The sequence below is a fragment of the Trachurus japonicus genome, chromosome 14 (genome assembly GCF_045865225.1).
Source record: "Trachurus japonicus isolate A0001 chromosome 14, Traja_1.0".
NCBI lineage: Eukaryota > Metazoa > Chordata > Actinopteri > Carangiformes > Carangidae > Trachurus > Trachurus japonicus.
In genome coordinates this window covers 9122399-9140408 of record NC_140920.1, presented here as the reverse complement: position 1 = coordinate 9140408, position 18010 = coordinate 9122399, and the positions used below count along the sequence as shown (strand labels likewise).

The 18010-nt window shown below is 40.0% G+C and overlaps 1 protein-coding gene across 1 annotated transcript; it reads right to left on the bottom strand.

The window, feature by feature from the left end:
• Positions 1-437: 437 nt before the first annotated feature.
• Positions 438-17956, bottom strand: umodl1 (uromodulin-like 1). The gene is made up of 17 exons (XM_085797333.1): positions 17622-17956; positions 17097-17339; positions 16664-16822; positions 15987-16114; positions 15552-15738; positions 12190-12330; positions 10636-10872; positions 7230-7487; positions 6639-6751; positions 6326-6545; positions 5831-5968; positions 4662-5737; positions 4349-4509; positions 2127-2363; positions 1334-1490; positions 1107-1191; positions 438-645 (listed from the first exon to the last, which is right to left on the bottom strand). Exons 1-17 carry the CDS (start codon positions 17695-17697, stop codon positions 458-460), a joined length of 3804 nt encoding a protein of 1267 aa, XP_085653459.1. The 5' UTR covers positions 17698-17956; the 3' UTR covers positions 438-457.
• Between the last annotated feature and the right edge of the window lie 54 nt (positions 17957-18010).

Genomic DNA, 18010 nt, shown 5'->3' with positions numbered 1-18010 from the left:
AGGTGAGGGGTGGATGGGGGGGCATTGTGCTGCAAAACACTGCAAAAATTCAAAATCTTTCTCAGAATATTTGTCCTTTTTCTTGTCAAAATGTCTAGTTTCTAGTCAAAACTAAGGCTCATCACCTAAAAATGTAATTGTTTTTTAGATAATTTTACTTCTTTCAAACAAATATTCACTTGAAATAAGTAGAATAATCTGCCAATGAAAGCAAGTTTTTTGTGACAAGCTCCACTACAATTTTTCTACTTATTCCAAGTGAAAATATGCTTGAAATAAGTAAAAAGTGTCTAAAAACAAGCCTCTTTTTATGTGATGTTTCTTATTTTAAGTGTAATGAGATTTGTTTTGACTAGAAATGACATTTTGACTAGAAATAAGACAAATATTTTTGGTAAGATATTTGAGTTTTTGCAGTGTAGGTGAGGGGTGGATGGGGTGGCATGGTGCTGCACCCCTAGGTGTTGAAGACGAGATAGGTGAAGTTCTCCTCCTTGGGTTTGACGCTGAAGTTGTAGTGTCCAATGCGATTCCTCTGGCAGTAGAAAATGCAGACGAGACCAACGATGAAGAAGAGCGTCAGACCGACCCCAAGACAGGAGAAGCCGATGAGCTGGGCAGTGTCTAATTGATCTTCAAAGGAATCTGCAAGAACATGGGTCAGGTTAAAGCAGTAAAGAGACAGTAAATAGAAAAACATGAGGATTTATTAATATATTTATGAATCAGACAGCATGTAAATACTATGACTTTTATAAATACTTACATTTTCTATTCAGCATGTCTACAAAAATCTAAAATCTGGCTCTATCATTAAAATACCTCATATTTCTTATCCATGTCAGGGTTTTTTAATAAAGCTACATAAAACAGACTGATAAGACAGCCCGACTGCTGCCATTATTCAACAGCTACAGTAAATGGCTTGTTCAGATTTTAATATGAAGAGACACTTGAGGGCTTAAATGGCTTATCCAGTATTAGCTGGAGTGTCATTGTTAATTCAGCTGAGATTAAATCTAATTTTACAGTTAAAAATCATACATATCATTAAAAGTGTGAAATGTTTTTTTCTTATTTCAGTTTCTCTCTGTAGAAATACTCACCCAGAGATAATCTGAGCAGAGGCCCAGAGGAACCAAAGGCCGTTCCAATTGTGTTCGAAGATCGAGCAGTTCTTTGGAAACAGTCCTGCAAGAAAACAGGGAAGGGCATTTTATTCTTTCATTTTGCATCATTTAAACAATTAGATGTTTTAAGTCAAAGATAGATTCATCCACCCTGCAAATGCTGTAAGGATCCATATGATTCATTTAGAGAAGGAGGTACTCACAGGCACACAGGTGTCTGATCCGATCTCCACACATATGTGGACCTGGCAGTGCAGGTAGATCACATTCAGGTTGACGAAGGAGAATATCTGCACAGACACTTTAGACGTGCTGGAGTTTCCATTCATCAACACTTCGGTGTATGTGTTAAGGGCACAGCTGTGGAGACAAGGAAACAAGAGACTGAACCAGGATGGATACCGCTTTAACACCTGTAGCTTTGTATTTTATAGACAGAAATGAGAATAGTATCAATCATCTCATCTAAGGCTCAGCAAAGAAGTAGAAAAGCATGCTTTTTAAATGTTTATTTATGCCTTTTCTATTGAATTTTCTATTGCTAAATTGTATTTCATTTTATTATTTTTTACTAGATTCTATATTTGATTCATCACAATTAGAAAACAGGGTTGTCTGGCTACAATAATACAGGATTTCTATTAGGCAGATTACTGCACATGAAGTAGTGAACATGTTCTCAGTCTGTTTTTAGCCCGTGACCCTATTTTTAGGTCCTGAAGACCACCCAGCAACCCTGCAGCTACAGTGTTGCCATGGTGATCTGAGCATCAGTTACATTCGCAATTTATTTTGAAAAGCATGAATGGAGCTCCACGTTCATTTTATGAAGAAGAAAAAAAAACAAATGGTGTCAAGAATAACAGAAAGTGAAATTGTCATGTCAGTGGTCATGATGAAAGTGATAGAAAGAGTGAATGGACGAGTAACAGCAGCTGAAATCTTTTTAGTGATAGAAATAGTGACAGGAACATGATGCTGTGAGTGGAAGCAGACCTGTTCTCCACAAAGGTGTAGCTGTAAGCGTCTGCAGGACTCGGGGTGGATGTGGCCCAGCACTTGTTGATGATGACTTTGATCTTCTCTGAGGAGGTGTTGAGGCTGACGTCCACCACCAGCACCTCGTCCGGGGACATGCTGTAGTTGTGGGGAAGCGGCGCTGTGCCGTTCATCAGCTGCACCGTCACCTGGAAGGATCCCAAGCCTTCGATCACGTCCTTGATCATGTTATACCTGGAGACGGGAGAAAACAAGTACAGTTATAATCACACATTCAACTAGATAAGAACACGCTTCAAAGATGTGACTGATGAGGCTAGTAAAATATTTTAAACATTCTTCAGATTAGAATCAAAGGAATTGAAAAATACAAGTGCAAAGGCTTCAATCAATCAAATCCTAAATCAATAAAATATAAATCATCAAAGGAAACAAAACTTTACAGCATGTCGTTGTTTCCGCAGGCTGGAAAGATGTTTAATTCTGTAATGTACAGTTAATGACTGAGCTCATTATGTAACAGTGCACTCCATTATACTGCCTATTATTAAGGTTCTTAAGATCTGCAGTCAACCTGAGAGTGAAGCTGCTGCAAAAATGTTTTAATCTAATTTATTATTATCACTTAATTTCATTATCAATGCATTTTAGTGATTCTCTTTCTTTCCAAGAGCTAAAAGAAACAGGTGACACCTGTTTTAACATGGACCTGCAGACATTTATCTTAGCACAAAGACAGGGTGGAATGAGAAATGACTTGAGCTTGAACACATGAGATCTTGTTTGTTTTTTTTGTTTTTTTGTTTTTTTACAGAAACCAAAGAGTAAAATATTACAATTTGGTCCAATTTGTTGGCTGGAACCAGTTGCCAGGCAACTAGTAGAGACTGTCTGCACCAGCTATTCATAAATTAATCATCTAGTTTGACTGTAGGACAGCATCTTAGTGAGTACTAACTAGTTTCAAACTAATCAGTTATTAAGTCAGGTTGCATCATTACACAACAAGAAATGTCTTAGCTAGTGAAGACTTTTTATATTATGCTACCTCACTGATTTACTCATTCTGGTTAGAGTCAAATGTTATTGACATAAAATGTTATAATTTGGCTAAGATGGTTACTTTCAAACCAATCACAATCAATCATGGTTTTGAACACCACAGTTTCCCTTTATGGCCACAGTCGACCAGCTTCTGTCACAAAAAAAAGCTGCCTTAAAGGGATAGTTCAACATTTTGGCAAATTGGCCCATCGCCATAATCCCTATAGTCTTAGCAGTAGGTTCGTTACCTTTAATTGTCGGTGCAAGCTATTTTTAGAACAGCGGAGCAGAGGCGTGAGCTGCTCAGAGCTACACTACGGAGGCTCATGGGATTTCTTGGTTTCCCTCATCAAACTCATCAAATACACAATCCAACAACTCCAAAACGCTCTGGTGGACAAGTTGTGACCTGCACATTCACCACGCTATGAGATAATAACAGAACGTTAGGCTACTAGATGGAGTTGTTTTCGAGGCAAATGCAGAGACTGCATGCTTGCCAGAAAACTCCCCCTGACAGGAACACACATCAGCTGTTTTGCATGAATTTAGCTCTAAAACAACTCTGTCTGGTAACGTTGTGTTATTATCTCATAGCGTGGTGAATGTGCAGGTCACAACTTGTCCACCAGAGCATTTTGGAGTTGTTGGATTGTGTATTTGATGAGTTTGATGAGGGAAACCAAGAAATCCCATGAGCCTCCGTAGCGTAGCTCTGAGCAGCTCACAGCTCTGCTCTGCCGTTCTAAAAATAGCTTGCACTGACGATTAAAGGTAACAAACCTACTGCTATGACTATAGCAATTATGGCAATGGACCAATTTGCCAAAATGTTGAACTATCCCTTTAAGCTGGTTGCACCAACGTCACAATGAGTTCATCAAACTTTAATGGCCCCTGATTTTTTTTTTACCCCGATTTTAGAGCCAGTTAAAGTTATCATTGTTTTTCTGTTTTCTTTTTTTTAGTCCTTTGGCCTTTGTGGCCTTGGTTATGTACTGATCCATCTATTGTCTCTGACATATTGTACTCCTCTGCTGCTTGTTGTCATGGTTGATATTGTTGGTGTTTTTTACGTTCAGAAACTTCTTGATCTGAATTTCCTCCTTGTGGACTAATAAAGTTGTCTGAATCTGAATCTGAATCTGAATCATGGCAGCAAGTGAAGCTTATACCCCATGGAGCCAAAGTCAGAGGAGATGAGCATGCTCCTCTTGTAGGTACACATGATGGGAACCTCCAGCTTTTTTTTAGGCATCTCCACTGTCCCATTGGAATAAGTGTATGAATCCATGGAGTTGGACAGGGTCACAGATGCCGTATAGTGGGTCTTGTTCTGAAATACCAGATGTTGAAGGCAGATTTCAGAGTTAATGCACTTCAGTTGCAGAGATAAAATACTGGCATGCATAGTTTATATGTAACATGCAAGAGAAGAGAAGACAAGTGAAGTTTCAAAAATGCATCTGGAGAAAAAAAAACACTAACGTGTGCAAGCGTGGTATTACATTCATCCCAGCCCACGGTCAGCTGGACGTGGGTGCCATTGCCTCCATTGTCCCCACATTCCTCCAAGCCCAAGTACAAAGCATTTTCCCTGATTGTGTTGTTTTGAAGAAAATCCCTGCCAAGTGTCACGGTTATGGCCGCGACCCTGCACTCGACCGAAATGTGCTTTAACAAAGAGACATTGGTGGCGGCTCTCTGGGCAGTAGCGCTGGTTGTAGGAGCCATGGCTGGAGGGTTGGACGTCATGGCTGCAGTGGTGGTAATTGGGTCAGTAGTGATGGTTGTAAGAGCAGTAGTGGTGGTTGTAGAGTCAATAGTAGTGGTTGTAGGGGTAGTAGTGGTGGTTGTTGGGGTAGTAGTGGTGGTTGTAGGAGCAGTAGTGGTGGTTGTAGGGGTAGTAGTGGTGGTTGTAGGAGCAGTAGTGGTGGTTGTAGGGGTAGTAGTGGTGGTTGTAGGAGCAGTAGTGGTAGTTGTAGGAGCAGTAGTGGTGGTTGTAGGAGCAGTAGTGGTGGTTGTAGGGGCAGTAATAGTGGTTGTTGGGGTAGTAGTGGTGGTTGTAGGGGTAGTAGTGGTGGTTGTTGGGGTAGTAGTGGTGGTTGTAGGGGTAGTAGTAGTGGTTGTAGGGTCAGTAGTAGTTGTAGGGCCAGTAGTAGTGGTTGTGGGGGTAGTAGTGGTGGTTGTTGGAGCAGTAGTGGTGGTTGTTGGGGCACTGGTGGTGGTGCTAAGGTCAGTAGCGGCGTTTGCTGGGGCAGGAGTGATAGTTGTTGGGACAGAAGTGGTGGATGCAGGCGAAGAAGTGGTTAATGTTGGGGTAGTAGTCGGTGTTGGGGTGGTAGTGGCAGTGGCAGTGGTTGAAACCAGAGTGGTGGATGAGACTGTAGAGGAAACCATTTCGCTCGTTGATATAATGGCTGTGATTGTGGCTGGAGTGGTGGTTGCAGCGGTAGATGTTGGATCAGTGGATGGCGGAGTCATTACAGAGGAAGTGGTTCCACCAGCTGTAGAAAACGCTGTGGGTGTCACTGACGGTGTTGTTGTCTCCAAGGTAGTCTTCACTGCACAACAACAGAGAATTCAGGTTACAAAATGAAAAAAGATATGTTGTTAAAATGAATCCAACACTTCCACGCTGTCACTCTGGACTGTACCTCGACAGGCCCGTCCAGGTCTTTCTGGGTTGTTGTCTGTAAATCCCTCCAGGCAAACACACGTGTAAGAGCCCACGGTGTTGGTACATCTCGACCATTGGGAACAGTCATTTTCCCCTGATGAGCATTCATCAAAATCTACAAAAAGTTAAATACCTAAAGTGAGTTTTAATGCTGTTTTTTTTCTGCCTTATGACACAGAACACATGATAACAACAAATGTTCACACATAAAAGCTATAAAATCTCAATATCTTATATTTTCCAGCATGTAGGTATACTTCATTATACTTTCATAATGTTTGCAGTCTCACAAGTAATTCATAATAGTACAATACAGTGCTAATGAATATATCTTTATTTCAGACTCAAGGTCCATAGGCAAAACAAACAACACAAGACATACAATAAATGAGAATAAAAACTAAAAAAAAAAACCTACATATTTGACACACCAATGATATTACATACTTGTAGCTCCTTACAAAAGACGTACCTTTAAGGACTGTGTTGTTCCTATCCACTGTGTATTTTGTGCTGTTCATCAGAGAGTAGAGCAGAGTCATGGACACATTGTGGATGTCTTGGCTTTGACTCGGGGTGAAGATGAGGTTGAAGTTGACCACCACGCTGCCCAGCGAGAAGCCTCTGATCTCAATTCTCACCTGGCCTGAATCCACCATGTCCTTCATCTCTTGAGACAGAGCCTGGTAGATCTGTTTGGTGACAAGGTGGACGGCTGGTTAAAATGGGTGAAAATTGTATTCAAAGCCACTGGATTATCCTCATGTAACAGCTAACAGACCTACCTCCTCTATTATACTCGCGGTAAGGTTGTGGTAGGCCTGACTGCTGGCGTTCAGCAGGTCAGGAGTGAACTGGATGTTGGTAAGTCGAGCTGTGGCGTCAAGAGCCTGAGCATCTACAAAGAAAAGCCTTATTTGGTACAATAAACACATTTTCCACAACTAAAGGTCAGCGCTTGTACCAGCCTTTGGGCAAGACTGGTTAAAGAATGTGTCTTTTCTTCATCACACATTCGACATTTAGGACGAATTTTACCACTTTACTTATCAATCCCTTGGGGCAAGAAACAGTTTTTTCTTTTCAATCTGAGAAAATCTGTGTGGAAAAATTTAAATCACCATTTTGCTTAAAAACAGCATGTTGGAGTAGCTTCCACAGAGAGGGGGAAAATCTGACTTTTCTGTCTACTTTAATCAATTTATATTGTCCTTTGTATTTCGTTAAAAGCCATAGCAACAATTTAAAAGTTATCTTTTTTGATTAATAGCCGAAATATGATCATTAATGGATGAGAATAACAATTTACAAATGACACTTGATGACTCAAAGATATATGATTACATCTCAAAGTCACAGAAACATTTGGTTTTTACCTGTTTTGACTGTTATACTGTGCGGGACTCCTTGGACTCCACAGGCACAAGGCGTGACAGTGACATTATAGAGGACCCCAGGCTGCAGCCCCGTCACCTCAAACATGGTCTGATTTGTTTCCAAAAACGTAACGTCCTCCGACCCTTTGCTCACAGCGACTTGATAGGTCTGATTTGTCTGGAGCTGGCTGGACCAGTAAATGCAGAAGGAGGTTCCAGTGACATTGGACGACATTAAGTTGGTGATGCTGGGAGGAGCTGAAGGTTGTGGTGGGTAGGAGGAGAGAGAAACGATATATTGTGGTTAAAGGAAAAGACACATGAAAAGATTGACAACAATGCAGGAGTTAGAGGCATTGAATATTATTCATAAATAGGTTTTCATCAGTGCATAAGCAACTGCAGATATAAATGCTATTTGTCATTGCTGTGTTTCTACAGGCCTTTTTTTATGTTACCTGTGGGCCACTCTTGAAAAGGGAGGGGTGAGGTGAGGGGGTATTGACTAAGTGCAATGTGCAACCTCACCAGTAGGTGGCACTAAATCCTGCATATTGGTCCTTTAAAGCTCACTAATTAACATGTTTTATCTCATTAATTCTGGCCCTTTTGGGAACTGTTACGCTCACGGTGTAGAAGACACAGTCCCATAGAGAAGCTCAGGAGACCGTTCTGTGACATTAAACCAAAAGTATATGTCAAAACAACTAGTTTTGTATTGTTCAAAAACATTTCCAGTTAAACCATAAATCTCATTGGCTGTTGAGGTAAAAACAAAACATTCATCAACTCAGTTGCAGTGCAACAGGTGTTTTTCAGGTGGCACTAATGAGCCTGTTGTTGTTTGTGGCTCTACAATGAGGTTAAGAAGGAGGAGCTGTACTTCAGATCAAGAAGGTCCAGACTTTGTGCGGTGGAGATGTGTTGAGAAAGTAGAAACAATGGCAAAGAATTTAGATGATGATTGGGATTAGAGAGTTGGATGGACAGGCAACAGGTCCAAATTATAGAGATCAGCACTTTTACCATGTTCAAGGGAAAACTAAAAGCATGGTTACCAAACATGTGACCACCTGTAACTTGTATATAACAACTGCTGGGGCACCATTTGAGTTTTTATTTTTCAGTTAATTGTACACAATGTCTTTTTTGTGTACGTCATTCTTTGGTTCTAGAAGTACTTACATAATTACAATTATGTATTACATTTCGTGCAATATCTACACACTCCTGCTTGTGCAACTGGGTGTACGGGCATAGTGCAATACAACCTGGCACTTTAAACTGATGTGCACTTTAGGGCACCGTGCAATACCACTTGGTACCTATGCACTCATGCACTTTAGCACTTGTCACTTTGGCCCAGCACTTTTGCACTTTATCTCTCAGAAACTCTTATGGTCCCCCTACCCATGGAAGTGTTTGTCAAAATGTCAATGTTTTATTTCGTTATAGTCGTCTTGTTATCTTGTTGTTGTCTGCATTATTATGTCGTCTACATTACAATGTGTATTGTCACTGTACTGTTTTTTTATGCTATGGGACTCCGGATGGAAATTAGCATTGCTGCTATAATCCGGCACATTTACATGTTTTTATATGTTCACTAATGTGCACTGTCCCATCCAAATAAACAAATAAAGTAAAGTAAAGTCCACAACCAAGAAAGGAGGGGAAAAAAAGACTAAATGTGAAAAAGCCCATGGTTCAAGTAAGAATTCTGAAAGGGTAACAACTAATTTAGTGGAGGGGATCTTTAATATGTGACGCTGACTGATAAATTGTCAATATACTCAGCAGAAATAATTCTGGGCCTTCAGAGAATAGAGTGAGTGTAGCCATTAAAAAGTCATTTTGCAGAGCAGCTCTCAGAGGTTTGTCATTACAGCAAATGGTCAGAGGAGCTCTCATGTCAGAAATTCACATTATGCTTTTAAGATTACATGTGTGTGTGTGGAAGTGCAGTTCTTCTGCGTCCCTGCTCATATCCACGTTAAAGGTCAGGAACAAGCTGATAAATTGAAAAGGAAGGCTTTTAACATTTACAATAAGGTAATAAAAGTATCTCTTGATATAGGAGAGAGGGGAAAAAAATTAGAGCAGAAATAATTAACGTCCAGCTGAAGGAATGGGCTATAAGTCAATAAAGAGAGACTCAAAGGAATATACAGAAGGCAGAGCATGTTAAAGTGAGGATATTGTAACTGCAGAAGAAGCAGTAAGATAACATAATATTCAGAAAAGAAGAACTTGAAGAAGCAACATGAGATGTATCCCTTCTTATAGCAGTGTCCAAAGACTAAAGTTGTTTTGACAAAACCTTTCCAAAATGTCAGATTGTTCCTTTAAAGACAACTGTCTAGCATAAAGTCTAAAGATTTTTGACAGTTTTCTTGACGCTTCCAGCCCACTGGTGGTTTCCAACCTGTGGGCTGTGGGCTGCGCTCCACTGGGGACGGCGACGCCATCATTGATTTATTTATATGTTTCCTTTCAAAATCAAAGCTGGTTGGCAACAGGGAGAATCAAAATGAAAGAGAGTCAAGAGAAGACACTGAAACTGTCAAACAAAAAATAAATGCATGTTACACTGAGGATTTATTCTATACCTCAGTATCGTTATGGAGTTGGATGGTGGTTTACAATCTTTAAAGGGATAGTTCAACATTTTGGCAAATTGGCCCATTGCCATAATCCCTATAGTCATAGCAGTAGGTTCGTTACCTTTAATTGTCGGTGCAAGCTATTTTTAGAACGGCGGAGCAGAGCCGCAAGCTGCTCAGAGCTACGCTACGGAGGCTCATGGGATTTCTTGGTTTCCCTCATCAAACTCATCAAATACACAATCCAACAACTCCAAAACGCTCTGGTGGACAAGTTGTGACCTACACATTCACCATGCTGTGAGATATTAACACAACGTTACCAGACAGAGTTGTTTTAGAGGTAAATGCAGAGACTGCTTGCCGAAAAACTGCCCCTGACAGGAACACACATCAGCTGTTTTGCATGAATTTACCAAGAAAACAACTCCGTTCTGTTATTATCTGTTATTAGCATGGTGAATGTGCAGGTCACAACTTGTCCACCAGAGCGTTTTGGAGTTGTTGGATTGTGTATTTGATGAGTTTGATGAGGGAAACCAAGAAATCCCATTAGCCTCTGTAGTGTAGCTCTGAGCAGCTCGCGGCTCTGCTCCGCCGTTCTAAAAATAGCTTGCACCAACAAATAAAGCTAACAAACCTACTGCTATGAGTATAGGGATTATGGCAATGGGCCACTTTGCCAAAATGTTGAACTATCCCTTTAAGATGGCCTTGAGCTCATTATGACAAAATCTATTTTGACACTACACCTCCATACTTTCACCCACCCACCCTTGAGATAGCAATAAAACATTTCTTACGGCATGTGGTTGTCGGTGGAGGTGATGACTCCACTGTTGAATTCATGCTGGTATTTGCTGAAGAGGAGGGGGTCCACTGTGGAGTTTGTGATGAATTATAAGGGACAGGGGTTGTGTTACTCTGAGATGTTGTCATGCTGCTGTCTGGAGCCTCCTGCGTAACGCTGGGAGCCGGGGCGCAGGTAGGAGGAGGGTGGGCCGGCGGGGTCTCTGTGGTAGTCCACACCCTGACGTCAGCTATAGGAAAGAAAAAAAACAACAGACAAAGAAAGAACAATGTTGAAAGTTTTAGCACCTGTGTGTAGAAATATGACAAATCTCCCTGCAGGAGAGAGTTTTTTCGCTCACACTGGCGTCAGTGAAAGTGATTAACCTTCACCCTGCTGTGTTTCTTCAGTTGCTTTCACCTTTTAGCGAGACTGTGAGAATCTAAGGGCTTTTCTCAGTACTGTGATCCTGATAAGACAACAACAGCTAAACCCACACGGATGTAATTTTCCCACAATGAAACGTATTCAAGTTCACTCTCACTTTTCAGCTTTGATCTCAGTAACAACAATGACTGGAATTCCCTATGACACACAACCTGTTATTCATCTTTAACACGTTCGTTTAAAATCAGGAAATAGAAATACTGACAAGCATGCAGGCCCTGCTTAGTATGAATTATTGGGCTTTTTACAAACATTACGTGGAATTTATATCAAAAGTCTCAGATAAAGGCATGGCTGGATGGAAACCTTCACATTCAACTACATCAATGGTGCAGTGTACATACAGTATATTGTGTAAATATATCTATAAACACAATACTGATGGCTAACATGGATGGCTCAGGAAGTGGAGCAGTTTGTCCACCAACCAGAAGGTCAGAGGTTCAATTCCCAGGCAAAACACTGAGGCCATACTTGTGTTATGTATCATCGGATGTATGAATGTGTGTGAATGATTAGCCTTCAAGCCTGTCTGTGCACAGAGCTGTATGGAAGGGTGAATGTGACAATACAGTGTAAAGCGTTTTGAGTGGTCCAAGTGACTAGAAAAGTCCATTTACCATGTTTTTTCAGTGATAGCTTGGTTGGTATCAGATTATTTGCTCGACTAACTTAATGTTGATGTGCTTTTCTGATATGTTTTGTATTAATCTCTCCATATTAACAACATAAAATCAATATGTATAGTGAAATTCCAGGTGTTTGATTCCTGACTGCATATTGAAGTGTCCCTGGGTAAGATATGAACCCCCGAGCTGCTCCTAGTGTAAATGTGTGAGTATACGGTAAGTCAATGTAACTACGAAAGCAATACAAGTGTAGTTCATTTACAATGTTATGTGTGAATTCTTAAACCACAGAGAGGATGCACAAAATAATGTGTCCCCATGCATCTTTATTTGCATGATTTATGATGTTTTTGTCTCATTTTAGCCCTGCAACTTGATAAGTCTACAGTTTCCTGCAGTCCAATTTACTGCCATTTAGAAACTAGTAAATCAAACCTTATATATACACTTGCAATATACACATACACACACACACACAAACACAGTTTCACCTGTACAATTGGCTCCAGGATTGCCAGGATCAACATCAACATATCCTTGGCGGCAGGTACACTGATAGGAGCCCACTGTGTTGACACAGTCTGCCTGAGAGGAGCACCGACAGAGAGCAGACTGCTCACACTCATCTACATCTGCAAACAGAAACACACACAGGTGAATGGTTGGAGTCAAGTTTCTGTTCTTTGGGATCTGAGCTTCACTTAAAATAAAATGTGATTTATAAGTTAAAGATGATAACGATTGATGTACTATTATATATTTTGTGTAAACTAAACACAAAACATCAGCAGACTTTGTTTCTTATGTATATGTCCAGGAACATTAATCCTGCTGAATGATGAAATGTCCACTGGGTTTCAATGCATTAGTCTGAATCAGAGCACAGACCTCTGCATTCATCCTGTTGCCTCCATCGACTGTGAAATAATCAATAAATGCCAGCGTTTCAGTTCCATTAGAGCCATGTTTGACAGACGAGTTAGTGGCTCTGGGTTATAAACTGTTCTTTTTTCTTTCATGTTTTCCCTTTTCTGTCATTTTTTTTTTATAAAAGCCAGCGGCAGGCATCAATCTGAAATGTTTTCTTGTTTTGTTTTTCTTGCATCTTGCACTGAATCCTCTGAGGCTTTGATCACGCAGTCCTGACGTGATTGTTGACAAGGAATCATGTCCGCCTACATCCTGGACAGCATTCTTGACTTGCTTTACAGTCATAAAGGGCTTTTTTTTTTCTTTCTTTACCATGCAACTGATTTTGTGGTCGTCCACTGGCTTGGTTCTCCCTCCGTCAACCAAATCATTTGCCATTTTTCTGATTTCCTGTGTGCACTCGCTTTTTTAGAAAGTACCCCAACTGTTGACCTCAATCTAAATGGAAACTCGCAACTCTCAGGCAGCTCTGAACTACATCTGAGCCTTTCTGTGCATGAACAAAGGTTGACAGGACATGAAGCTGTGCACTTTATATTCACGTGCCTACTTGCATCCCAACCTCTACACTGTAAGCACTGTGTGTTAGAGGTGATTTATCTCCCACACAGTTCTTTCACTATTGATGTAAACCTTATATAGCACGTTCATGTATTACCCATTGGTTTCTATTCAATCAGGGATGTGTTTGCACAAGCAGAAATCTGAAAATAACATATATGACAGTGAAAATAAACATTAACTCAAAAATGTAATTTATAGCAAAAAAAATATTACATGATGAATTCAGAGACACAGATTTCGTTTTAAAAAATACATGACAAAGTTTGCATGTAAGAATATTAAAGGTTGACTTTGTAGTTTTACCAGAACAACAACAGAACGCCAGACCGTTGCTATGTAAAACGGGCCGTTGCTAGGGACTCCGTTCTGATCAGAGGACAGCAGAGGAGGAGAACTATGCAGGAAATTATCATCATAGTTTCATTTTTACCGTCATTAACAGCATAATAAATGACTTTTAGCTTGTTACAGGGAGAGTGGAGGCTCTCTGCCTTCCACACCGCTGCTGAAAACCAAACCTGCTCTCAGAGCCTCCGCTGTCACTGCTCTCGTCAAGTTGAAAAAAAAAAAAAAAAAGTTCGGTGGCGAATGTAAACAGAACGTGACAGAGAATCATTGTCGAGCCCGTCAAATTTTTTAAAAACATTATTTCAGACAATTTTTTTTTTATTTATGGAAAAGCACTACTTTCATTCTGTAACCCTCAAAACGCCCCATGGATGTATTATTTTTGTAAAAATATAGCTTTTAATAAATATTCTAGGGTGAAGTCAGGTAAAATGGGCCACTTTTTGGTAAACGATTAATAAGACCATCAAAAACGCTATGCATGAAATCCATTGATATTTTTAAAAATCGACATAGGTCTCTTAAATGTTTCTGTGTGAAAAAAAAATTAAAAAGTATAATTATTTTGGAATTATGAGAGTTAAAGTATCGGGATATTCCCTCTCGAGGTACGATGAAGGTTCAGGTAAAATGGGCCAGCCGTTCAGTTAAATTGGGCCAAGAGAGAACAACACAGTAATTTTAGCAGAAATCATTTAAATTTTAATAATTAATTGACACTACTACTAAACTACAACACTAAACTTAACATTAACAGTGAATACATAAGAGGTTGAAGACATTTTTTAATCTTAAAATGCATTTTAAAATTGCATGATCATGTTGTTGCTATGCTCTTTGTTAACTGACTATGTTATAGGCTCTTTTACTGTGTGTGTATGTGTGTGTGTGGCATTATAGATGCCATTTTTTCCCCCACAGTGCTAATGGCACCATGAGTGGCACTGACCAACCTTGGATATATATCTAACTTTGAACATGTTTTGCACCCTCAATTTCTGTGTAACTTCAGTGTAAGACTGTGTTTTGTATGTGGCCCATTTTAGCTGAAATGCATGGCTCAATTTACCATGATGCATTAAGGTAAATTGAGCCACCCACAAAAAATGCATTTAAATTAAAAATAAGTAAGCTTAGCAAGAATTTTGCATTCTATCCAATGGGGGGAATCACAATATGTATTATAAATCACATTTTTTATTGTAGATCTGTTTTTTTACGGAGTTATCAACCTTATCAGTTTCAAGTGAAATTTGTTTGCCAGGCCACTTTTCGCACACTTCTCCTCAGCAGGCTGGATATAAAGCATTGTCCCACCCACAACAGCAACCAGAGACCACTCAAATCAATTGTTTTTTGTCAAGTACAGTTGTAGCAACAATTTGAAATCATTTACAGCCATTGCCTGTTAAAACTTAAAAAGCTAGGAGGCTCAAACCTTAACTGGCTCATTTTACCTGATGGCCCAATTTACCTGATGTCACCCTACATAATCAACCTTTAAATACAATGTGCAAGAGGGACTGGACTCACTTGTCATTTTTGTATCTTACATTTAAAGGCTAAGTAATTCAGTGGTGCTGAACAATAATGAAAGCACATTATCTAAATTGTACAAAGGGAAATTAATTATCTGAGAGAGAACATTTTGAAGGCAAATTGATGTGTTTGAGTGTGTGAGGTTAATGTGCCTTTTGTGCAAATGTAACAAGTATGACTGGTTCATGATTAATATCTCTGCATGCATGCGTGTGCGCGTGCACATGTGTGAGTGTATATGCACTCGCTCTGGTGTTATTTTCCGCTATTGCAGGAAACATCCCACATATGACTGTCACTCAAATAGAAGTGGTGGGAGAAGGAAACTGTGGTGCGACTGAGTAATTTTTTCCTGAACACCGCGTTCTCTGCAGCATGAATCATTCTCAAAACTCTACAAGAATGTCATTTCTCTGAAGAAAAAAAAAAAAAAAGCCCCAGTAGCTTCAAACAAACAAACGTGTCTCCTCACCTTCCACTGTTACAGATGACACCTCCTCTATGTGTTTGAGAAGAAGATGCAGCTTTGATGTGACATTGTGCAGCGACATGGTAGCGTTGCAGTCAATCAGCAGTGAGGTAGCAGTTCTGTATGGATGCACAGGCCACGAACTGAGATAATATGTTGAAACTTCATCAGACTGCAAAGCTCCAGTCACCTATTATCGACACAAAACACGGTTAGTACGAAACTAATGAAAGAATAAATATTGATTTATCTCCAGATAAAGCCTGGGTATTTCATTTTGCAACAAACAGCATTATCAGACTAGGTATTATGATGTTAACAGTGACAGTAGTCTGATTCACCAATGTTGCTACTTTACATAGGAGAAGCCACAATTGCAGAAGTAGAGCCAGTAATAGTATTAGCAGTAGTATTTCTATTAGTATCAGTAATATTAACCATTGCTTGAAGTAATCGTGTGTGATTCAGAAGTCCTTGATCCTTTGACACCAGCTGTTGGTAATCTGTCTTCACTGTCACTGTTGCGTTGAAACGGTATCCTCCATTCTCTCTGTAATCCGTTGAGTCTGAAAGTTAAATTAAAAGGATTAGTTCATCCAAACTACAAATAAACACTTACACCTTGTGCTATTTTGGGCTGCAGGAAAAGCTGAATCATGTCGCTGACATTTTTTAAAAAGTAAAAATTTATCCCGCTTTGTGACTTGGACAAAAAAACTAGACACTAACCTCACCCATAAAAACTATATGAAGAACTAGTTTGATTATAAAAACTACATATGCATGACAAATTTAAGATTCACATCTGCAATTATGGCAGACATTTAATAATGAATCTCATTCCAGCAGATTTCCCTAGACACTCTTCAGAAATAAGAAAAAAACACACTTCCGTTACCAGCTAGTAATTCTCATACAGTTGCAGTGCAGTAATGTCTGGATTTTGATATAAACAAGTGGACAGGTGGTGTAATAAGTAAAAACAACAGCAACAGGATGCATTATATAAATAGTTTTCAGCATTATTTCTTAACAGAATCTAGTTCCAGTGAAAATGGTAGAAAGGGTATCTATATACAGTATTTTCAGTGGGGCAAAAGACCCAAGCTACTAACTTGTAGGATGACTGCAGAAACAGCGACCAAGCCTCTGGCAGCATTTTTGCCAGCCTGGGCAGTCCATGTCCCACTCACAGTCCTCAGATCCGGGATACAGTCCATCTGCAGTTGGACATGATCCTGGCTTGGCAACGCTCTCTCCACTCCTGTTTACAGCTTCATTCAAAGGAAATAACATGTTACAGGCCATATATTAGCAGCAAGATATTTGTAGCAGTGCGGTTTCTGTGCTTCCATCTGGTGTCTTGCACACAGCACCACACACTTAAAGGTCACGCTGATTGCATCTGCGCTGTCTGAAATTTTGATTTTTTTTTATCATCAAATATTTCCAACACAAAGGGTATTCAAATCAAAGAGCAGACGGAACAATTTATTCTCATCAATAATGAACAAAACACAGAGATAAAATGATGTGCAGCACACTCACACAGGGCGCAGTAACGCCCGACTTGTACGTAGCCATCACAGCACTTGGTAACCTGCTCCATCGCCATCCTGGTCTCAGTCTGGTAGATCATCTTGTAAACTGTGACTGTGCATGTCGTCGAGAGGAGCCAGCCACCGCAAGGTTTGGTCGTAGTATAGGGGACCTTATGTATCGCCAGGAAACTCACCGTCCTCGTCTCATTGTGAACACACAGATGGTAGCCAGATGCAGACAAACCGTTTTCTGGAATGAAATTAATACATTCATCATGTTTTTGTTGTTGTTGGATAATTTTCCTGGACGGTTAATATCTGGCTGCATTTACATTTTGAGTCACAAACAATCCTCCTTGATTTTGACTTGCCCGTAAAGTAGATCATAATACATCTATCATTTGTAACATTAAAAATGTTTAGGTATAAACATTAAAGTAAAACTAGACATTAAAAAATCCTCACATACACTATATTCTGTTGTGGCAACATATCGATTTCATGTGAATGCGTCATCTGCATAGAGGCCTACCTTCGTACACAGTGTTTAGTCCCCTACAGTGAGCCAGCAGAGCCGCAGCCACCCAGATGGAGAGCATCCAACTCATTTTTCACAGATCAGAATCTCAACCCTGTATTTAACGACCACATTGGACGTGCATGTTTCTCTTTGAGATAATGCTAACTCACTGTTCAGGGTGGATTCAAGGAACAAAATCCTCTGTGGATCTGTCTCTCTCCTCCCCTCGCTGCACCATCAGTCCCTGATGGACCACAAAATCATGGCAGCCAGCAGGCAAGTATTAGATGAATATGAATATTTGGACTCAGTTAGTCAGTGTGCTGACATTACACTTACTATATTACCATATTTCAATCGTTTGATTTCCTGCATTTACCACGATAAATGGCAGCAATACA

Coding starts and splice junctions, on each gene's coding strand:
- umodl1 (XM_085797333.1), bottom strand. CDS start 17,697: ATGAGTTGGATGCTCTCCATCTGGGTGGCTGCGGCTCTGCTGGCTCAC. Junction 7,488..10,635: donor TCCACCGACAACCACATGCC/GTAAGAAATGTT, acceptor CACAACCTTCAG/CTCCTCCCAGCATCACCAAC. Junction 1,491..2,126: donor TACACCTTTGTGGAGAACAG/GTCTGCTTCCAC, acceptor TTGTCTCCACAG/CTGTGCCCTTAACACATACA.